Source organism: Megalobrama amblycephala, linkage group LG4 (genome assembly GCF_018812025.1).
Source record: "Megalobrama amblycephala isolate DHTTF-2021 linkage group LG4, ASM1881202v1, whole genome shotgun sequence".
NCBI classification, from domain to species: Eukaryota; Metazoa; Chordata; class Actinopteri; order Cypriniformes; family Xenocyprididae; genus Megalobrama; species Megalobrama amblycephala.
The window spans coordinates 7,241,201-7,264,929 of NC_063047.1; the positions used below are offsets into that span (position 1 = coordinate 7,241,201).

The window sequence follows — 23,729 nt, forward strand, 5'->3', positions numbered from 1 at the left end:
ATTGAAATTATAAGGCATCTTTGAGTAAATTTCGAATATCATTTGAGTAGGGCCGAGTGTCCTGGTTTTCGGTAATCAAAATATGGTCACCCTACAATATATAGTCATTTTCTGCTCGTGGTTTCACTCTACAAGAACACAACCTTGTTTCTGCAGCGACTTTCAGCATACTTCCTATAACAACGCCTGATGTTTATGTTTTACACGACATGAAAAAGTCGCATAAACCACGCAAAATCTGATCAGATCAGTCAGACTAAAAATGATTTCCAGAAATGTGATTTGATTAGGATTTCAAACCACATACGAATGTAGCTTGAAACGGATTTGTGATTGACATTTAATGTGATTTTTTTTTGCTGTTCACACTTGCTAAATCGAATTTCAAATATGCACAATCATTGGATCTGGACTTACAGTCTGAAACTCCTGAATGAGGCTTAATTGCTGCTGCTGCTGTGTGTGTCAGAAGATGCTCTGAGGTTGGTTTGAGGCAGCTCAAACCGGTCTGGGCTTTTGTGAAGTGTTATCACAACTAAATATGTGCCACCACTCCACATAAAACTAATGAGCCTCCGAGTTCACAGAGATGGAGCATCAAAAAAAGAGAGCAGCACTTCATTTTCTAAAGGGACAGACTTTCCCCTTTGTTATTGGGGTCACAGATCAAGGTTAGACAATAAGTTCTAAAAAAAATCATTAAATCTTTATTTTATAAATATATAAAGCATCAATATACAAGCATAAATCACATTTGATATTGAATGGTTCAAAAGAGAGATTTGACTAAAAATACATATACCATCCTCAGGGTGTTACGTGGGTGCAGTCAAACACATGCATATGAACACGCATAAACATACACATGCTCGCTGATTCTTTGAGTCACTGCTGACTGTTTGTCCCTGCTAGCAGTGTGCTCTATTTCAGTAATCACCACCCATCCAGAAACAATGGCATCTTTCAGCCGTTTCAGATTTAGATGTGCTACACTTACAGAGCTACCGTCATCAAGAATGATCTGGAGTTGGTGTTTGATTTTGGCTGGTGAAGTAGACAAGCAAAGGTTTTCTTTATCGTCTCTCTTGTATTGCACAACAAAGGACTGTTATTCTTCTTTTTGAATAGTTTGCACTCAATATGGCGATGCAGAGCCAGCTTTTCCGGATCAATAATGATTACACTGTTTTTTTGTGCTTAATTAAGCCTGTAACTGCAATAATGCAACCCTGATCTGTGACGGCACTAGATTAATCTGTCTGTGCTAGTGCATCAGTGAAGACCTGAGGAAGGAAGACTCCATTTAGGATAAACCGTCTCTGAATATCCTGAAGGTCTGTAGATAAACTCAAAGGGTCAAGTAGGGGTCGTATGGAATCACACTTCTTGAACAGCTGAAGTAGTATAATCGCCCTAGTGAACAGGCCATAAAGAGCGCCATGGAAACGGGGATCTATTAGCAAACTCAGCCAATCAGGATTCAGGACATTGCCTAGACAACAAATGAGAGACATAATTACAAAAATAACATGCTTAAATGTACAATAACGACTACATACAAACCATTAATAAATATTAAAGATCATATCAATTGTAATTATAAGGTTTTGTATTGAATTATAAAGGAGCATCAGGAAGTTAATTATTGATAATTAATGTAACAAGGAAAAACAACAATTATGGATATCTGGTCAATCTTACATACCTAATTGAAGTTGCATACAAATTGTGAGATTCTCTTTGACAATGGCTGCACTGTTTCGGGCCCAGTGCTCAAGGTTCTTGGCGAGAGTGGAGGATTCTGGGTAATGTTTAACTAGATGCAATAGGTACTGCAACAGGCACTCTGAGATCACAGATGGCTCTGCAAACACATTTGCTTCATCGCGCTCATACAGACTGCGGCATCTGACCAACAGAAAACACAAAAATAATGTAAGAGACAGGAAAACAGGAAGTTTGTATGCATTCTCTTTGCTAAAGCCAGGCAAAATATAATTAAAGATATAAAGATTAAAACCTATATAAGATGTTTTACAAGCCACACTACAGTTTACAAGTTTGGGGTCACTAAGATATTTTTAATGCTGAAAGAATACAATAAAGTTGTGAAATATCATAAATTATTTTTTTTATTTTAATATATTTTAAAATGCAATTTATTCCTGTGATGGCAAAGCTGAATTTTCAGCATCATTACTCCAGTCTTCAGTGTCACATGATCCTTCAGAAATCATTCCAGTATGCTATTATTATCACTGTTGAAAACAGTTGTGTTGCTTAATATTTTTGAGGAAACTGTGATACTTTGATGATATTCTTTTATGAATGGAAAATTCAAAATTTATTAGAAATAGAAATGTTGTAACAATGAAAAAGTCTTTACTGCCACTTTTGACCAATTATATCTTTGTTGAATAAAAGTAATAATTTCTGTCAAAAAAGTTGATATATATATACTTATATTTAATAAAAACCCAAACTGAATGTGGTCTGAAAACAAGAAATAAAACAATGACAACAGTAAACATACAATAATATACACAAAAAAACAATAATGACTGTCCTAAATATTGATAATTTCTGTATGTGGGTTGACATACTGTGTCTCTTTGGACTCCTTCAGCAAAACATTCAGATCACAGTCAGGTAAGTGGCACATTAAGGCCTCTAAAGTACCACTCGCATCCCAGAATCTTTCCAAGAGCAGGTCCAGCAGTGAGTGCAGAGCCTGGTTCACCTGCATGTAGAAGCATCTCTGAGGAGCTTCTGGTCGTCGAGAACAGCAGAGCAGAGAGGCAAAGATAGCTGCCTTTGCTCTTACCTGTGGACTCTCATCCTGAAGCAGGTAGATACCGGTGTTGATCAAGCTTCAAAATACAGAGGGATGAAAATATCAAATAATAAACACATATAAATAAATACATCTCTAAAAACAAAAGCCTGGTCTGTTTTGAGTATTAAATGACGCTTAAAAGCAACCAGATGCAGAAACATGAGAAACATTCTGCTAAAGAATCTGCTAATCTATGTCAACCAGATATAGCTATATAATTTATAACAAATATAACTTATGTCTAACTTACTCCCCAAACTGGAGTTATGAAAGCACCCGTTTTTATTATACCTGGTACTGAGCTCTATGAGCACAAGGCTGTCCGTCAGACTCCTGGTCACCACGGAGACGCCACACAGACACAGAGCCTGAGCACAGGATATTCTGAGCGCCTCAGGAGCTTCGGGACATCTGTGCTTCTCTAATAACTTACACCAGCGCTGGAGCAAAGACAAGTCCACACTGAGAGAGAATGAGAGAGAGAGAGAGAGAGAGAAGGGCAGGCAAACAAAGTAAAGCCATTAGCCATCTATAAATTCTTATTGCTTTCTCAGAAACATCAGTAAGTTGACATAAAATGGAACACACAACTTTACCTATTTAGAAATGTATCTATATACCTTCTGAAACAATACCAACACCCACTTTTTAAAGGCATCGCAACATACACTACCATTCTAAAGTTTGAGTCATTTTTTTTTTTTCACAGAAATGAATACATTTATTCAGCAAGGATTAATTAAAATGTTCAAAAGTGAGAGTAAGGACTTTAACAATGGTACAAAGATTTCTGTTTTAAAAATGCTGTTCATTTGAACTTTCTATTCTTCAAAAAACCTTTAAAAAAAAAAAAGTATCAGGGTTTCCACAAAAATTTGAAGCCGCACAACCGTTTTCACTGTGATTATGATAAGAAATTTTTCTTGAGGACCAAATCAGCATTAAATTGTTTGTACTGTATTTTTTAATTAAACAAATGCAGTCTTGGTGAGCATAAGACAGTTGTGTATACAAATGGTAATGCTTCTTTTTCAAACCTATTGCTTTTTGCTATTACTGCTGTAACCTTTATTAACAACATTAATGAGTGTCAGAGTGTGTTAAAGGGGGGGTGTAATGCTACTTCATGCATTCTGACTTATTTACACTGTTGAAAAGTTGGATTCTCATGCTAAACATGGCCAAAGTTTCAAAACACGAGTTGGAAGTATAATGGAGTATTTCTGTACCAAATGACTACTTCTGGTTTCGGTACAGGTGAGAGAGTTTTGGCCTGTATGACATTAAAAGAGAACAGAATTTCTTGTATAGGCACTTCTCCCTGATAAGCGTGCACACACACACACACACACATCACCCAGAGCAAGAGCACGGCCATTAACGCGTTTCATTCGGGATACGGAAGCCGAGAGATTTTTCAACAATGGCTGTGTCCCAATTCAGGGGCTGCACCCTTAGAAGGCTGCATACATCATCGGTCTCATTTAAGAAAAATAACCGTTAGATTGCAACGTAAAAAAGAAATTGCAGTATTTTACACCTTACAATGAATATCAGTCAATTTTATTACGGTAACTTTTCTTAAAGGTGCTAAAGAGGATCTTTTCGTCGACTGAGAAACCAAAGACTGTTAGTGAGTTTTTGAAATGAGCGCATGCGTAAGAACAGCCCCCCTCCTTCACAGCTCACTTCAAAGGAACGCCTCCCAAAACTCGTGCACGAGTATTGGAACACGAGTGTTTACCACCGGCATTCGCTGTGTCGTGTTAGTGGATTCATTATGTCGGACTCACCGCAGGTAACTCATAATCTGCAGTTGTTACTCCTGTCTCCTGACAAAAACATTGCATGCGGCGCCTGTGGAGTGTGCAAAGTTACTGGAGAGCGCAGCCGTGCACGTCTCTCACAAGGAACGTCATGGCAGTGATTGACAAGCCAGAGGGCCAATCGTTTACGCGATGATGGCTGATGTTTTTAAGGCCCTACCTTGTGCACAGATGATGTATATTAAAGGGATAGTTCACCCAAAAATGAAAATTTGATGTTTATCTGCTTACCCCCAGGGCATCCAAGATGTAGGTGACTTAGTTTCTTCAGTAGAACACAAAGGATGATTTTTAACTCCAACCGTTGCCGTCTGTCAGTCTTATAATGCGAGTCAATGGTCACACAATTTATAAGAGTCAATAAACATGCAGACGAATCCAAATTAAACCCTGCGGCTCGTGACGACACATTAATGTCCTAAGACACGAAACGATCGGTTTGTGCGAGAAAACGAACAGTATTTATATCATTTTTTTACCTCTAAAACACCACTATATCCAACTGCGTTCAGCATTCGCTTGGTGATGTCTGATCACGCTCTGACAATGGAAGTGATGTCTGGCACTCATTGAAGTATATGCGCGAGACATCACTGCCATTGTCAGAGCGCGATCAGACATCACCAAGCGAATGCTGAATGCAGTTGGACATAGTGGTGTATTAGAGTTAAAAAATTATATAAATACTGTTCGGTTTCTCGCACAAACCGATCGTTTTGTGTCTTAGGACATCAATATGCCGTCACGAGCCACAGGGTTTAATTTGGATTCGTCTGTGCATGTTTATTGACTCTTATAAATTGTGTGACCATTGACTCGCATTATAAGACTGACAGACGGCAAGGGTTGGAGTTAAAAATCATCCTTTGTGTTCTACTGAAGAAACTAAGTCACCTACATCTTGGATGCCCTGGGGGTAGATGATAAACATAAAATTTTCATTTTTGGGTGAACTATCCCTTTAATATTATTCCTTTCAGTGCACCTAATAAATAGTCTTTTATCAGTTAGTAAAGACAGTTTCAAATTATATTGCAAAAATGTATAAAATAAAACATCCTCTTTAGCACCTTTAAATAAGACATCCTTGATGACGTATGCAGCCTTCAAATGTGACCTCAGGAGGACGCAGCCTCCGAAATGAGACGCAGAGCTGTCACCAACGGAGTGTGTTTTTGGTTGTGAGGGAAAGATTACCTTTTTCAGCTTCCCAAAGAACCCAGCCTTGAGGGAACAGTGGATGAAGTTTGTTTTTCTGGGGTAGCAACAGAGTTGTGCACGTATGTTTGTTTGTTCTCGGGATTTCGGTGATGAATGCTTTGTAAACTAGTCCCAGTTCGGTGCTGGATTTGCAGATCATGGGTGGCGAGTAAGGCTGCATCAGATGTCTGTGTTTTGTTGGGAATCGGCGCACAAGTGCATATAATGTAAACACATGAACGCTTTTGTTCCCTTTGTATTTATAGTGATGAAGCTGCGAGCGCTCTTTAACTCCGCCCATGGCACTGACGGCAGATACGCCTCCAGGATCTCGGCTTTTTCCAGAAAGACTCGGTTTAGCATATCTATCTTTTATAAATATGACAAAACTAAAGAATTTTCTGAGATATGGAGGATGCATTGTTACTTTATATGTACTCAAGATTAACATGAGATTGGCAGAAACTGTGTGTGATTCTCCCCCCCCATCAATTGCATCAATTTGGATTTAATGTTGACTGACAAAAATACTGAACGAAAAAAAAATAATTTTATCGAAGAAAAATATCGAATAACATCAAGCTAAACATATTAACATTAGGGTGCATGACATGTGAGTGTACCTCTGGGAAAGGAGCAGGCTGACTGCACACAGAGCTGTAGAGATCAGCACAGGTCCTCCTCTATCTGACTCCAGATCAGTAAATAGAACCTCCACACACTCTTGCAGCCATGTCTCCTCAAACCTTGGAGGACAGGGAGGGGGCAGGGCAAAACTCTCTTCCTCTGGGGTCATAACCTCAACTAACGTGGTCAAGAATGCTCCCCTGTACTCCACGTTCTGGTCCAACAGCGCCTTCTTCAGGTTGGCCTGCAGGTGATGGATACTGTTATACAAGAGCACCCTTTCCTGACATTATTTAAAAAAACAACAAACAAAAACCACCCATCTATTATTTTGCAATCATGATATTTTCTTTTCTTTCTTATGAATGGATTTAAAAGGATTTAAAAGACTGTAGTATATTTCATCTTTCACGACGTAGAGCAGCTCCATCAGGTGTGTGAGTTTGATATTCCATTGACCTCACATGACAGCTGGGCGGAAATCCTGGCCAAGTCCAAACCCAGTCTGTTTTTAACGATTACTGAATACAATGACTAACATGCCCCCTTCACACAAGAAAAATGAACTGTCAAATAAGATCTACAGCCTGATTTATCCCAGCATTTTAAACAGCTCTTGATTGTTTTAATTTCCTTCAGTTGTATCTAGCTGACATTTGGGACTGGCTACCAGCCAGTGATAGAAAAGGCCACATTAGCAGTAGGTTCAGGGAAAAAAACATATTTAAATATAAATAATATAAATAAATAAAGACTGCTGACCTGTATGGTCCAACAGGCAATGCAACTAAGCAACCCAAACTAACTGAAAGCAGGCAACACAGATTAAGTAAAATAACTTTCATCAACAGTTAGACAGAGCACAAATCAATTGAACAGACTGCAGGGGTTAGAAGAGGCATTTATAAAAGGTGAAAGGTTTTTAATATGACATTTTTAATCACGCTCACTGGCAGCAAGACATGATGCAGTGGCCAAAAAGGTCCATCTACCTAATTTTATGAACAAATAAGCTAGATGGATGTCTTTGGCCCCTGGACTATCTTGCTGATCAGCAAAATACAGCATAGATGGAATACAAGAGTTTGTCAGGAGCCAAGAGCCAAGTCTGCACCAGAGATGTTAAATGCAAAATGGATTTCTGTGGCTATATTGACTATATTGAATGAATATATTGACTTTTTGTAAAAAAGCAAATATTGATACACACCTGCTTGGAGTCAGTAAGATTTTTTTTAAATGTTTTTGAAATACTCACCAAGGCTGCATTTATTTGATACATATACAAATACAGTAAAAACAGTAATATTACAAAATATTATTTACATTTTATTTAAAGGGTTAGTTCACCCAAAAATGAAAATTATGTCATTAATTACTCACTCTCATGTTGTTCCACCTGTAAGACCTTTGTTCATCTTCAGAACACAAATGAAGATAAATTTTTGATAAAATCCAATGGCTCAGTCCCTTCCAATGCACAGAAAGCTGCTAAAAACATATTTAAAACAGTTCATGTGACTACAGTGGTTTAACCTTAATATTATAAAGCGACGAGAATACTTTTTGTGCGCCAAAACAACTTTATTCAACAATATCTAATGATGGGCGATTTCAAAACGACGCTTCATGAAGCTTCGAAGCTTTACGAATCTTTTGTTTCAAATCAGTGGTTCAGAGCGGCAAAATCAAATGACTTCAGTAAACAAGGCTTCATTGCGTCATAAGTGTTTTGAAATTGCAATGGTTCACCACTGGTGGGCGCTCTGAACCACTGAATCGAAAAGATTCATAAAGCTTTGAAGCTTTCATGAAGCAGTGTTTTGAAATCGCTAAAGTTGCTATTTTGTTATTTTTGGCGCACAAAAAGTATTCTAGTCGCTTTATCAATATTAACATTGAACCACTGTAGTCACATGAACAGTTTTAAATATGTCTTTAGTAGCTTTCTGGGCATTGAAAAAGGGAGTGTTATTGCTGGCGATGCAGGCCTCACTGAGCCATCGGATTTGATCAAAAATATCTTAATTTGTGTTCTGAAGATTAACGAAGGCCTTACGGGTGTAGAACGATATGAGAGTGAGTAATTAATGACAGAATTTTCATTTTTGGGTGAACTAACCCTTTAAATTAAGTGTCTCTATACTTACATATATTTTAAAATGTCATTTTTTCCTGATATGGAAAAAGCTGAGTTTTCAGCATCATTACTCCATTCTTTAGTGTCACATGAGTCTTCTGAAATCATTTGATTTGGTGCTCAAGTAACATTTCTTATTATTATCAATGTTGGAACAGTTGTGCTGCTTAATATTTTTGTGGAAACAGTGATGGATAAAGTTCAAAATGACATAACTGATTTGAAATGGAAATCTTTTGTATGTCTTTACTTTCACTTTTTATCATTGAATTTCTTAATAATTCCCACACGATAAAAAGGCTGTATATTTGATCTCAGTGTTATTATTGTATCTTTGCAACAAAGTGTCATTCTACAATAATTACAACAAAATTACAACAAAAAGAGAGGCAGTGCAGTAGTAAAAGTGAAGTGCTATAGTAGTACTAACCTGCAGTGCCCTCTCAATAACCTCCTGGAGGTCTGTTCCTCTCCAACCATGCCCCTCTATAGCAGACTTGACCAATGAGAGCCTTACTATTGCGTTGCCATTGGCCAGACTCTGCCACACCTGACACGACCACTCAGGATCCCCACACAGAAAGTTCACTACACTTTGGTGGAATGCAGCAGAGCCAACCTAAAAAACAACACGTTACATTCACAATTAAGACTTACATTTCACTTGCTGTGTAGAACAGGACATGAAGCCCCACCTCTAGTACGTTTGGACTCCTGTGGATCTCCTGCAGTAGTTGAGAGGACAGCTGAGCGAGGAAAGCACCAGAGCAGTGGCCTCTCATCAGCCTCACTATATCCACATATGCCATCCGCACCAGCGGGCATCGTTGCCTCAAAGATGCCAACCACAGTCTGGACTCAAACCTGGTCATAACCTCACTGAGAGATGAACGACTGCTAAAAAAAAGAGACTCGGATTACAATTTAATAATCACTGATTATGACTACTGCTTTTAATATTCATGTTCAGACCTTTGTGCATTCAGTGAGACAGTAAACTAATCACAAACTAATGACAAAAAGTGTCAAAATATTAAGCTTGCGGTGGCAAATCGTTCATGAGATATACTTCTTTACTCTTACATGTTAGTTTTCAGTGCCCTGGCCAGTACGGCTTCTATCTGTAGGAGTTGGCCATGCAGTCTGTTGTGACAGCACACAACGTCTTGTGATTCGGGCAGCTTTTCCACCAACTGCAGGACAGTTGCCAGATATTCACTTAGTGGTACCATAGCAACTAGGGCTCTTGATGACATCACTCGTACGCCATAGACTGGGCTGGCAGCTAGGAGGAATAGCGGAGGCAGGAATTCTGACAGAGCCCTGAGGAAAACACAAAGACACCAAGCAAATCAGAAAAACAAGGAGTGGATATGGATGGTTACTTGGGGGAAAAGGCATTTGCCAGATTTAAACATCGAAACTTTTGAGCAATATAATATAATATAATATAATATAATATAATAATCATGTATTTGGGTGTATGGATTGTTTGCATGACAGTGTCCATCGTACCGTGTCTGTTCCTCAGCACCAGGCTGTAGTTTGGCAAGCAGAGTGAGCACAGGATAGAGGGAAGGATGTAGGAGAAGGGTGGCATCATGTAGGTCTTTAGCTGCACTTTCCAGTGCCCCCAGGAGGAAGGGCTGTAGGGCTGGGTAGAGGTTAAAGAAAGAAGGAGAAGACATGCCGGAATGAGCGGAGCCCTCTTGACCGGCTGGCTGTTGACCCAACATTCTGGTGCAGAGAGAACCTATGACAAGTTAAAAGTGAAGATGAGGTCAAAGGTCAACATGTGACTTCTTTGCAATGCTCAAAATCATAGTGAGTGTGACTGGCTTGTACTGTAGAGCTGCAGGGCTGCGTTCCTCATGGCCCAGCATGGTGAGCTAAGGAGTGTGAGTGACAGAATAGCCACCACAGGGGTGTATTGTAGAACAGCTACACCCAGACTGGAGCCCTTCACCAGTGCTTGAAGGGTGTGGACGGCACACACCTGTGAGAGAATCACGGAATGAGAGATCTCTTTTAAGGACACTTACACTTTTTTTTTTTTAACATGCTTGATCCAGAATTATTTAGATATACATGACTATTGATGTTTTCTGACCACCAAATCAGCATATTAGAATGATTTCTGAAGGATCATGTGACACTGAAGACTGGAGTAATCAGGGCTCGACAATAAGGACTTCCTGATAGCCCGGACTGATCGGGCCAGTGCTGCATCGTCAGGAAAGTTTATCATTTGTACCTGTTTTTAAGCCTTGCCAGTTTAAATATTCAAGTGCAAGAAAATGCAAAAGAGAACTAAATTCAGTACTCATGCACTTTGTGATGATTTGAGTTCTCTTTCATGTCTTCTTTTGGTTGAATGGACAAATTCTTACAAAATTATGTCAAAATACCAGTCTTGGCAAGTATCCTAGTAAAGAGTCGATTATGTCTTAAGTGAATGTAAACAGTTTAGAAATGTGTAACATGTGTATGTGTAACACTGTAATCTAACGATTGCTGTCTGTGTTTTTAATGTTAAACAACAAATGACAAAAAAAAGAAAAGAAAAAAAAAAAAAATCACTCACTGGTCTTGACTTTTTGTAACTTTAATAAGGATTAATCTATAATTAATTTGTAGTGTTATTTGATTTGATTACTGTACCTGAAAACTACTGTTAGACCTACCTGAAAATCCTGAAAAACACTGTTTATTTCATGTGTATGTTTGTTCTATTGTAGTTATGTTGGTGCTGTTGGTATTAATTATTCTTATTTTATTACTGGTGGTTTACTTGTCTTTAATAATATTATTAAAATAATTGAAATTTATTTCAGTTAGGCTAGTAGTTTTTATTGTGATATCAAATTGGAATCAAGAATTGTGAAATGTCGCTAGTATCTGAATTTTGGTGTCATAACCTTATTTATTAATATTGCATGGTCAAACACAATGAAAACAATAACTATTTCAATTTATTTATTTATTAATTTTTTTTTGTGGTGAGGCCAGTGAAAATTTTGGCAGGGCAAGTAGAAATTTTTGAATCATAAAATCCTTGCCGTCGATCCCCGGTAATGGTAGATGAAAATTCAGCTTTGCCATTACAGGAATAGATTACATTTTAAAATATATTAAAATAGAAAACAGTTCCTTTAAATTGTAACAATATTTCACAATATTACATTTTTTATTTATATTTTGATCAAATAAATGCAGGCTTGGGGAGCATAAGAGAATTCATTCGAAAACATTCAAAAATCTTACCAGCGCCAAGCTTTTGAACTGTAGTGTATTTAATGGCTAGATCACTGACTGTACCTGTGGTAAGTCAAGGGTTTGGTCCCAGTCCTGGGGCAGAGGTGCTTCGGACGTCTTCAGAAGGGTGTTAATGGTGTGGGCCAATAGGGGGCGAGATTTGCTAGCGTCCTCAGCAGCTAAGACACCTAAAATCAGCATGGGTAAACCGGCAGCACGCCGTGTCACTGATGTACTACGGGGCGACTGGAGAACAGAAAGGCCCTTGTTGGGGGGGGTGGGGGTTGAGAGAGAGAGTGCATTCTTTGACTTTTGTGTCCTTTCAGTCTACCTTTGATAAATTAAAATAAAATCAAGTAAAATAAAATATTTCATGCAATATAATAATCTTATAATAATTTATATAAATAACAATACAATATATACCAATGAATAATAAATGATTTACTGATTTACAAATTATTTACTAATCTCATGAATCTCTAGTTGAGAATGAAGCCCCTACACAATTCTACCTGTTGTAACATGATGGAAGGGATCTGCTTGATCTCTGGATCAGAGCTGCATAGGAGAGCCCTGCAGAATTTAGTGAAGCCAATACAGCAGCCCTCTACTGCCCCCTAATGGAAGACGAGAGAAAAAGACAGTACTGTTCACAAACAGACAATACTGTGAAACAAAGTGTAGAAAAAGTGCTTTGGACATCAGTGTTAAAAGAGCAAATTGGACTTATTTATGCATGAACTGTGCTTACCCAGTGTCTACATTTCAGAATAATGTCTTTAAACACTTTGGAAGCCCTCCTGAGTTCCTCCACAGTCAGTGTCAGTTCTTTCCAGTGAAGTGACAGGATTCTCTCCACCAGGGAGCCTAGAAAAATACCAATTTCCTACCAGGAAAGTAGGAAGACCACACATTATATCTTAGTTACACGTAATAATACTTGTAAACCACAGCTCACACACAAACAAAAAAAGTTCAACTAAATGAAAATGGGAAATGTCTTGGCAACTAGCTGAAATAAAATGTGTTTAATTTTATATATATATATAAATATAAAATTATTAGTTATCTTTGCATCATTTAGTTCGATCGCTAATAAAACACAATATATTTTATATATATATATATATATATATATATATATATATATATGTATGTGTGTGTGTGTATATGGCTACTTTTCTTTTTTGTTCCAACTACAATAAAATATAATATAAAATAAAGTATTTACGATAAAATAAAATATAATATACAATAAAATGTTTACTTAACAGGGACACAATACACACAATTACACAATACAATAGAGACAACACTTTAAGATTTGCTTCTTTTTTGTCCATAATTAATAAAATAATATGAAGTAAAACAAAGGCTGATGTTCTGTAATTCTTGTAGATGATCTATTGGCTTTACCTTCAAGGAGACCCAGCAGCAGGTCAGCACCAGACTATGTTCCTCAGAGAGCAACACATTCTCCTCTCCATCCTCATCAAGCCCCCCTCTCTCAACACCACCCTGACCAATTAGAGAACTGATTGCATTCCCCATGTCACAGAACGATGGAGGCACATCTGTGACAAAAAGAAAAGTGTCTTCTGATGATAATCTCTTCAGGCATATTGTTTCATAACAACTTTCAGCGTACCTTTCTCCTCAGTGTCCTGGTCTCCATACAGCACACCTAACAGCAGTAGAGTGAGCTTTTCTAGTAAAGACACAATGTCTCCTGCAATTCTCTGGGTTATTGACTCCACTAGGACCCCTGGCACCTCCAGCAAGCCCTTCTGCAGAGCACTTACAATGCCTGAAGTGATAAAATACATTTTATCTGTGGATTATTCATATTTCATCATATATTTTCGATATATTAGATGTGAAACTTCTGCTTAATGGTGATCAGATCTCTAAACTAAGCTGGTTTTATTTGCTTTTACCATGAATAGGTGTTGTGCGAGCTGCAAGCAACATGTCATTCCTGGCAGTGAGGTAATGGTGTTGTAGTTTGGTCAGAAGGAACATAATCAGTTTAACTGACTGTTTCTCCCCCTGTTCAAATGCCCCATCCACCCTATGATACAGAAATGCACACACACAATTTTAATAAATATTCAAAGTAAAGAAAATGTTTTCCAGTTTCCACAAAAATATTAAGCAGCACAACTGCTTTCAACTCTGATATCAATAAGAAATGTTTCTTGAGCATCAAATCATCATAACAGAATTATTTCTGAAGGATCATGTAACACTGAAGACTGAAGTAATGATGTTAAAAATTCAGCTTTGCCATCAAAGGAATAAATTACATTGTAAGATATATTAAAATAGAAACTTTGTAATAGTATTTCATAATATCAGTGTTTTTACTGTATTTTTGAGAAAATAAATGCAGATTGGCAAGCACAACAGATTTCTAAAAACATTAAAAAAAAATCTTTCAGACACCAAACTTTTGAATGGCAGTATATGTGTGTTCTCTCATAATAAAACACAGAGATAAGAGATGTCTGCTCACTTCTGCAGGAGCAGTTTGATCATCAGTGCCCCCATCTGGGCCTCCTGGACCCGTGGGCTCTGGAGCAGCCGATCTGCCCGACTAAACAGCACAGTTGTGACATCATCAGGGAGAGATGGAGGGAAAAATCGGAGAAGTAGCTCCGCAGACAGCTCTCGAATCTACAGTACAGGGACAACATGTCAGGCAACTGCATTATATTACAGGACAACTGGGGCAAGGGTTGCAGCTGTGCATAGTCTACCATTTAAAAGTTTGGGGTCGTTAAGATTTTTTTTTTTTTTTTTTTTTAAGAAGTCTCTTATGTTCAACAAGGCTGCAGGTTTTGTTTTAAATATACTGTAAAAAAAACAGTACTATTGTGAAAAATCACTTTTTTTATTTTAATATATTTAAAAATGTCATTTATTCCTGAGAAGACAAAGCTGAATTTTCAGCAGTCATTACTGCAGTCTTCAGTGTCACATGATCCTTAAGAACTCATTTTAATATGCTGATTTGGTAATAAGAAACATTTCTTATAATTATCAATGCTGAAAACAGTTGCTAAATATTTTGCTCAATATTTTTGTGATAATTTTTTCAGGATTATTTGATGAATAGAAAGTTCAAAAGAACAGAATTTAAATTGATTTGAAACAGAAATATTTTGTTCCATTATATGTGTATTTACTGTCACTTTTGTTGAGTTTAATGCACCCTACTGAATAAAAATATACATTTCTTTAAAAAAAAAATAAAAAAAATCTTATTGACCCCAAACTTTTGAACAGCAGTGTATATTCATTTTGTTTTACCTCATTGGTTGAATCCTCCAAACATCCAATCAGGACCAGCAGCTTTGACTTTGAGAAGAAATCCCACTTTCCCCTTACTTTAGCCCAGTTTATAAGAGCAGACATATTGGCTGGGGAAAAAACAAAACAAAACAAAAAACAAAACTCAAATCCATTCCTCATATCATTTTATTATATCAATTTGAAGTTAGAGATCAATAATAGGTAAAAGATCAAGAATTCCACATTATGTATTCAAATGCACTTCAATTGAAACCATGGTACTACCATACATGCCCAAAAATATGATAATACCACGGTACGTTTTTGTAAGTGTTGTTTTATTACCAGGTGGTTGTCCCTTCTTTCTGTCTGGACTCCAGGTGTCTGTGCATGTTTCCAGTATTGCAGACAGCAGGAGCAAGACAGTCTTCTTCCTTTGGTAGTTGCTGTCAGGAGTCAAATAGATCAATGACAGCTGGGAGAGCCAGTCAACAAACTCTAAGGAAAAAAAAAAATCCACACAATTTCACTTCTGTTCTATTGATTAAAAGTGCACAACAAATTTTAATTTCTAAAACGTTTATACCTAAACAAAAGGAATAGTACTTCTTACAAATGTTTAAAAGTTGATTTATTCGACATATCAGGGAAACCTCCACATACAGACATTTTGAGACCAGGCGAATACTACCGACTTAAAGGGATCATCTTTTGACGACAAACAGTTTTTTGTACCATTTAAACATCCTGAGAGTTTCAAAGCTTAAATTTTAAAAACAGAAAAACTTTCAAAATTTCTTACCAACTCCTTGTTTAAGCTCTGCATCCTCTTCCTCTGTGAGCCCTTTTTTACGATTTTGACCCTTAATGCTTGCCATGCAACTATCTCTTATTCTCACCAAGAATTTCCTTAGTGCTGCCTGAAGATGCTGACGAAACGGTGACGATTCGCTGTTGAGATTGAGTGGGATGAATTCTCTCAGAGTGGAATACTCCACTTGAGATGGGGCTTCTTTAGTCTTTGGACTGCAGCAGAGGAGGTTCACAGCTGCAAGTCGGATGCTGTCATCCAGAGAGGAGAGGGCAAGACGGAGAGTCTTGAGAGCATGGGTGCTGTCTGCACTCCAGAGGGAATGTCCACTTGTGACCCGTTGGGCACTCATGACGCAGGCCCATGCATGAAGGTGACCGGGAGCTGTGTGATCCAGAGCTGACAGCAGACTGTTAAAAGCACCTGGAAACGCACGTAGTGTTGATGGCAGAAGATGGCAAGAGGCATTATTTTGAAGTAGAGTTAATTCTGAAGTCAAAGCCTCCAGGATGACTGGTTGCCATCTCCGAGCCCATTGAATGGCTAAGTCTTGGTCGGTGGGTGGGGGTTCTTGGGATGAATTTTTAAAAAGCTCACGTTTCTGTTCCTGAAGGAGGAATTTGTAGACTTCTGAGGCACATGGAGAAAGGTGATTGGTGGAGAGGCATTTTAGGATGTGAGAGGGAAGGGCTGGATATAGCTCCAGAACCTTTTAAGAAGAGAAATTGCATTTCAGTAACATTCATTTATATTTTATACTGAACTGAGGCTAATAAGCCTCTCAGAAAGCTAAAAAAAAAAAAAAAAAAAGCTTTTTTTTTTCCAACCTAAAAAATACATTTATATACATATATTTATTATAATTTATAATATATAATACTTTAAATATGGAATGTATAATTCATATAATTTATTTTATTTATAATTTTATTTAAATTTTATTTTTATTAAACAAAAATTATATATTCTTTAAAATATTCAGAATAAAAATGCATTACATTTATAAAGAATATATATAACATAATATTGTTATATTATTATAATAATATAATATTAATATAATATTGTATTATATGATTATTAATAAAAATAATAATAATAATAATAAACCCTCTGGTGCTGCTTGCATTGTGGATTTCATATTTAATATTTTGTGATTTTATGGAACTAAATTATATTTATTGAACAGTCATGATCCATTTATTACCTGTTAATCAATTTTTGAGTTTAGACCTGAAAATGAAATTAAAGTGTGAAGTTGAAGTTAAATGAAGTTAAAAAAGGAAACTCAAAAAAAAAAAAAAGTTTATTATTATGAAAAATGCATAAAAATTCTTTTTTTTCCCCCAATTTTATATGAAATATATTTTTTCCAAAACATGTTTTACTCTAAAACAGTGAGAAAATCAAAGCTATAAATTTAAAGTTGTGTTCCAAATTTGAGGTTGATATCTCAAAAAATTAGCTTTCAGTAAGATTTTTTTTGGGTGCAGTACCAAACGTTTCCACTAGATGAAATTCACTTCCCATTAGTTTCCAATGCTGTCATTTTTGACCGTGAGGAGTACAAGTGTGACCGTTTTTTTCAGGAACATTTAAACTTTTCGTGTTCACATAGCAAGTGCCAAAAAATTGAATAAAGTACAAAATTCTAAAAAACAAAACAAAATGTGAACTGCACCAGAGGGTTAAACAAAAATAGGGTAGAATGTTAAGTTCTTCTTACCTTGTCTGTTCCTGTGTATGGTAAAATTGCAGTAAGTGGTAAATACTTTGCTTTGGATTCCCAAGGCAGTTCTGATATCCTGTTCAATAACTCCACATAAAGTCTTTTCTCTGCATTCCCAAAGTGCAAACAATCCTTCTCATATATCTCCATAAAGAGACAGAAAGCACTACGTGCCACCTCTGCAACACCATCCAACTACAATTAAAATAAAGAAGAAAAGACCAGCTGAACGGATGTTTTCTGTTATGGCTGATTTTTTCATTTATTATAGATTTTAAATGTTTTGAAGAAAATATGAGTGGTTCTTGCCCGTGCTAAACTGCTAGGGTGTTCTGAGTGGTTTTAACACATGGCCCTAGTAAAAAGAGCCCATCTAACACCATACTTAGTGGTTTGTTTAAACCCATTTAATTTAACATAAAGAATATTCTGTTTTAAATAGGACGCAGAACGCTTACCGGGCTCTCTGCATTGCTCCAGATGATTTGTGTAAGTTGCTGTTGGAGGTCTGAATCTAAAGGAGCACCAGTAACTTCCCAAACCTCACTGAGACACTCTTTCAGCCTTTTCAGCCAGATAGTAAAAACTACAAAACACATATGGATACAACCAATGACTATTGTCACTGCAGTCATGCACAGACCCAGCAATCTACAGAACGACGCATGATGATAGAGAGCTTGTACCTTGAAAAACATAGTAATGACAGTCAAGCTTTTCTTCACAAAGTGCTGAGATGAAGGGGAACAACCCATTCAAGAGAAGACAAGTCTGATAAAACAAAAGAAAGAGTAAGTAATTATATGTTCCACTTTTCTTGGTGAAAGCAGTCGATGTAATTTCGTACCCCCTGGTTGCCATGGTGACTGACGAGAATGTCATTTCTGCAGCAAGTTAACAACCCCCTGCATACAGCCAGTCTGTCTACTCCATCTTGACATCTGGGACGGCAGTCCACCTGTAGCTCACCTACTGTCAATCTCCACGGTTCTGAGATGCACAAAATTCACATATTATGAGAAATAAACAAAGCAAACCAGTATATATTGATAATGAAGACATTTACAGTATAACGTTACAAAAGATAGACAAATATTTAAATAAAAGCTTTTTATTCACATAAAAATTTCGTTAAAAAAAGTTTCTGCAAAAATATTTAGCAAGACAAACATTTTCAACATTGATAATAACAAGAAATGTTTCCTGAGCACCAAAATAGTGTCACATGATCCTTCAGAAATGAGGATCATGTGACACTGAAGACTGGAGTAATAACGCTGAAAATTCAGCTTTGCCATCACAGGAACAAATGATGTTTTAAAATACATTACAAGAGAAAACATTAATTTAAATTGTAATAATATTTCACAAAATTTCTAATTTAACTATATTTTTGATAAAATAACACACCTCTTTCAAAAACATTTTAAAATCATAATTTTAATGGTTTTGGCATTTAACAGTCTTTTTGCAGAAGGTAATATGCTTTAAGTGCAATCAAGTGCTGTAGTTTACCCATGTTGTTGATTTGCAGCAAACTCCAGGCAGCCGATTCTGCACACTGACTGTCTGACGGCGTGGTGAGCAGCATTGCAACCGCAGTGCCTGCCAATAACCGTGTGTCTCTGCTGGAAGCCTGAGAAACACCATTAAATGGCACAGAATTAGACAAAATAGTTTTATTTTTTCCAAAAATATATTTGCGACCACAAGCACAAACCTCTCCTAAGATAATGTTCATCAAGAACTCCAAAATCTTTCTCACACTCATATTTACACTGTCCTTACTGTAGACCACCAGGGCCACCTGCCCTGGCAGCAGCTGAAACACCTGTAAACAAACCTGAGAACAACACAACAGATCATACGAGTATCCAGATCCACATCAACTTTTTTAATTAATGCAGTAAAGCTTCAAAAAAGCGAGTGTTACAGCATCTAGATTTCCACCTTGACAGTTTGGTAGCACAACGGCCCATTTCTGGCTTCTTCATCTGCCATAACAACAGGAATCAGCTCAGCGACTTTACCAAGCAGGGTGGTGCATTCTGTCTTCAGAACCTCTCGTCCCATAGTGCTGTCCTCCAAAAACATGCAGGCTTTCATGGGACACACACCACAACTATTAGAACACAACTAAGATGACTATATAAAAAGCTCTGCAAAACAGAAGTGAACTAAAGCACACTCTACCTATCTGAAGATCTTTTAATGTAAACACCTGCAAAAAAAAAAAAAAAAAAGGGGGTTTATCGATCAAAATGGGTTGCTTTAATATTTGTTATTATGTATACATTATTTCATACCTGTTTTTGGTGCAAAAGCTTCAGCAGGTATTGTGTGACTACTTCAAAGACAATGGAGTAGTTTATTTCAGCCAAGACCTGCAGAATCTGTAAAACAGAGTTAAGAAAGTGTTGTTTTAAGGGAAACCAACAAACAGGAATAACAAAATATGTCTTGTTAAAGTGAAGGTGGAAATTACTTGGTCTAATTTGCGGCAGGCAGATGAAACGGTCACCGCCTCTAACTGTAAGGCCAGAAGAAGCTGAGCAAGTTGGCAAAGAGCAGCAGACTGTAAGGAATGAAGTGCTTCTTTTGGGATCTTCTGTAGGATCTGTGAAGCCTCCTCCAGTGAGCGCTCTCTGCTTCGTTTGCCTGTACTCCTGCCAATAAAAATACCATCTCCCATCATACACTGTGCATTAAAATAAAATATGGGTGTTTCTTCAACTATGGGATCTTTTTGCATTGTGTAATGACATCTAGAACATTATTGTCTTGCTAAAGCTAATTTTTTTTCACAGTAGTGTTGCTTATAATATTGATAGTAATATCAAAGCACACACACATACATACATACATATATACATAAACATATACATATATATATATATATATATATATATATATATATATATATATATATATATATATCTTGAAATTTTACTCAAGTAAATAATAATTTACAATATAATATATTAATATTTACTTGAGTAAAATTTTAAGACTTTAAAGCTTTACATAATATGACAAAATTGCAGCTTGGAGTAATATCTAGTACAGTGAAATTCAAAGCAGGTTTAAACAAATTAAAATAAGCAAATGTAACAACAAAGCAGCACAGTAATAAGTAAAAGTGAAACAATACTTATTAATTAGTAAAATGTTACTAAATGTATTATCTCTCTACACAATAGCTCCCTACTTGGCATTTTCTGTGAGCTTCTGCAAGAAAACCCTGAGCGTGTCTTTGACATCAGATGATATTTGATCCTCTAAAACGAGAGATTTCATAACTGCATCAGCTTGCCCCGAAGAAAAGTTTATAATCGTCATTGTTGCGAGTTTCAGACTTGTCAACTCAAAACGTTGAGCACAGCTCCATGCGTGAACCACTGATGAGAGGCGTAAACTCAATCTCATTCTACAGTGAGATACAGGGTCAGCTGCATGATTAGCGCACGCCTGCGCCCCCTATCTGCACGACTGTATGATAATCTATTGTGCGTGGCTAATGGCTACAGTATTAGACTGAGAACACAATCTCTGATGCCACAATACGTTTTTTAAAAAGTAAACAGTCCTTAAAAATTTATTTCTATGTTTTACCCCTGAATTGACTAAAGTTGAGGGCTAAAAACTGTCAATAGTTTAACTGAATGTGGCATCTTTAAAGAGGACAGAGTATCTTATGCTGGCTTAGCCTTAGCTAACAGAACATGTATCTGTTATACACTATAATATCCGCACTTTTGTGCTTTTTGACATTAAAATGGATGAAACGGAGGAGGTATTGCATGGACGTGAAGAGGTTAGATGGTAAAACGGTTCTTATAACAGGTAAGAGCAGTTTTGGCTTCATATCTCTGGCTATGTAAGAGTAGCATCTCTTAGTGTAACGTGATTGACAGCTGAATGTTGACACAGGTCATACAAGTCATTCATATTGATTGTATGCTTTTTTTTCTTTGCATATTAAAAACCAAACCTTCATCTAAAGCTAAATCACATTGGTTATGATATGAATCATGAATCACTCTGTGTGTTATTCTTCATTATCCTGTAAAGGAAAGGTCATTTATTCCTGTTATGAATGAGATTTTTGAGACTTGTCTGCTCTTAGGGCCCTCTTTTACATGTCATGTGGCATGCGACTGTATGTTTAAGGAGGAAACTCTGGTATTGGGAAGGAGACGGCTGTGGCACTGGCTTTGCGAGGTGCTCGTGTGATCATCGCCTGCAGGGATGAGGAGAGAGCGAGAAAGGCTGTTAAGGAGATCAAAGCCAGGAGCCACAGTTTAAATGTGCTACATATGGAGGTCGACCTGGCCAACATGAGGTCAATACGAGAGTTCTGCAAAACCTTCTTACAAAAGGAAAAGCGGCTGGATATTTTGATCAATAATGCAGGTGATGATTAATATCAGGGTGGCAAGTGATGCAATTATTAATGGCCTAAACTAGGACTTGGCGTCTAAAAAGATTGAAAACCCCTGGTCTGAATGGTTGTCTTGATTGGTTCAAAATTGCAATTTTCCCTCAGGTATGCCCAGCGTTCTCGACTGGACTGATGACAATTTTTCCATGTGCTTTGGCGTGAACCACCTGGGCCATTTCTTACTGACGAACCTTCTTCTCCTGCGGCTGAAAGAGAGCTCCCCAAGCAGGGTGATCAATCTCACCTGCTCCAGCTACAAGTACCAGAAGCTGGACTTCAAAGATCTTAACTACAACCTGTTCCCGTTCTTCACTTACTGCCGCAGCAAGCTGGCCAACATTTACTTCACACAGGAGCTAGCTCGCATGATGGAGGGGAAAGGAGTGACTGCATATGCCGTTCACCCTGGTGAGATATAAAATATCGCCTGACTTTCTCATTTTACAACTGTGAAAAAGGTTGCTATCCAGTTACTAGGGTGTTCCTGGTGTCCCTAAGTATGAGCAGTAATAATAGTGATCTTTACTTTAGCAAGAACCTCTAATTATCTGAATTGATCATTGTGTTCATTGTGTCTTTTGTCTCATACAGGTTACGTTCAGAGTAGCTGGACCTGTCATTACTCGTTTCTGTACCGGATCCTTGCACAGGTGGTGATGTTCATGTTTTTCATTTCGTGTGAGGCTGGGGCGCAGACGGTGGTCTATTGTGCTGTATCAGACGAGGTGCTCCCGCACAGCGGAGGATATTTCGCTGACTGTCGGCCGGCTCCTCTGCGAGCCTTCGCTAGAGATTCTGGAGTAGCAAAAAAACTATGGGAGGCCAGTGAGAGACTAGTTAAGCTGGCCTGATTAATATATATAGATAAGGTATAGAATGTCTTTTTTGTTGTTGTTGTTTTCATGTTTGATAAGCAGACTGATTCTTATGTTATTTATGGAACACAATGTTGTAAGAATATGATTTTTATTACAGACCGGTTTGAGTTTTGACTTTGCGTGTGCTTTTTTTCACAGCGTAATTTATTTGGTTGTGACTAACGTGGCTATGAAACATGCAGTATTGAACAAACCTTTCACAGGGTTCTCAGAAGCAGAAGTCGTCATAATTGGGTAAACTTGTATGGCGGTGAATGATGACGACAGCAAATATAATTGTTATAATTGCTTCAATAGCAAAAGTAAAAACCCTTGATACCATTTCCATGACTTTCTAAAAGAGGGAAGTCTGAGAAAAGGGTCCAATGCCTACATGTTTATTAACTGCTTTGATGAGAGAATGAATGAGAATAAGAATGAGGTTTATTCGCCAGGTGTGCACAAACACAAGGAATTTGTTGTGGTTTTCTACAGGAGCTCTTGGTACACAAATACATATGATATGAGAACAGAAAGAACATTTAAATAAGCAAACTAGGAAAATAATAATAAATAAGTAAAATAAATAATACTAATGTGGTATCCATATGGAACAGAAGACATAGAGATTTGTATTGTATATACAGCAGAATGAATAGAATAAATATATATATACACACAACTAATTAGCGAAGACAGCAAATAGGTCA

General features: G+C 37.2%; 2 protein-coding genes across 4 annotated transcripts; one reads left to right on the top strand and one right to left on the bottom strand.

Moving 5' to 3' along the window:
* Positions 1-684: 684 nt before the first annotated feature.
* si:ch211-225b11.4 (thyroid adenoma-associated protein homolog) lies at positions 685-21,169 on the bottom strand. 3 transcript variants are annotated; one of them, XM_048187093.1, is made up of 32 exons: positions 20,930-21,169; positions 20,207-20,387; positions 20,028-20,114; positions 19,915-19,942; positions 19,672-19,820; positions 19,442-19,564; positions 19,237-19,357; positions 18,569-18,711; positions 18,408-18,492; positions 18,180-18,307; positions 17,719-17,916; positions 15,984-16,701; positions 15,527-15,679; positions 15,200-15,309; positions 14,403-14,563; positions 13,825-13,958; positions 13,536-13,694; positions 13,304-13,461; positions 12,639-12,773; positions 12,400-12,504; positions 11,948-12,148; positions 10,475-10,625; positions 10,145-10,382; positions 9,713-9,952; positions 9,325-9,526; positions 9,060-9,248; positions 6,486-6,733; positions 3,128-3,298; positions 2,825-2,870; positions 2,604-2,740; positions 1,706-1,908; positions 685-1,492 (listed from the first exon to the last, which is right to left on the bottom strand). In XM_048187093.1, exons 1-32 carry the CDS (start codon positions 21,145-21,147, stop codon positions 1,251-1,253), a joined length of 5,562 nt encoding a protein of 1,853 aa, XP_048043050.1. In that variant the 5' UTR covers positions 21,148-21,169; the 3' UTR covers positions 685-1,250. The 3 variants fall into 3 exon arrangements, with proteins under 3 accessions (XP_048043050.1, XP_048043049.1, XP_048043048.1); XM_048187092.1 differs by having other exon boundaries at positions 2,604-2,870; positions 9,325-9,523; XM_048187091.1 differs by having other exon boundaries at positions 2,604-2,870; positions 20,930-21,168.
* Positions 21,170-21,195: 26 nt separating this feature from the next.
* si:dkey-174n20.1 (uncharacterized protein LOC796174 homolog) lies at positions 21,196-23,154 on the top strand. The gene is made up of 4 exons (XM_048187148.1): positions 21,196-21,564; positions 21,892-22,134; positions 22,268-22,570; positions 22,754-23,154. Exons 1-4 carry the CDS (start codon positions 21,444-21,446, stop codon positions 23,011-23,013), a joined length of 927 nt encoding a protein of 308 aa, XP_048043105.1. The 5' UTR covers positions 21,196-21,443; the 3' UTR covers positions 23,014-23,154.
* The last annotated feature ends 575 nt before the right edge of the window (positions 23,155-23,729 follow it).

Bases quoted from the DNA above. Each gene is read 5' to 3' on its own strand.
- si:ch211-225b11.4 (XM_048187091.1), bottom strand. From the start codon at position 21,147: ATGAGATTGAGTTTACGCCTCTCATCAGTGGTTCACGCATGGAGCTGT. The intron at 20,115-20,206 runs GTAATTTCCACC...TCTGTTTTACAG, and splicing joins CCTGCCGCAAATTAGACCAA to ATTCTGCAGGTCTTGGCTGA. The intron at 12,774-13,303 runs GTAAAGCCAATA...CTTTCCTGGTAG, and splicing joins GCTGCTGGGTCTCCTTGAAG to GAAATTGGTATTTTTCTAGG.
- si:dkey-174n20.1 (XM_048187148.1), top strand. From the start codon at position 21,444: ATGTATCTGTTATACACTATAATATCCGCACTTTTGTGCTTTTTGACA. The intron at 21,565-21,891 runs GTAAGAGCAGTT...TGTATGTTTAAG, and splicing joins TAAAACGGTTCTTATAACAG to GAGGAAACTCTGGTATTGGG. The intron at 22,571-22,753 runs GTGAGATATAAA...TGTCTCATACAG, and splicing joins TGCATATGCCGTTCACCCTG to GTTACGTTCAGAGTAGCTGG.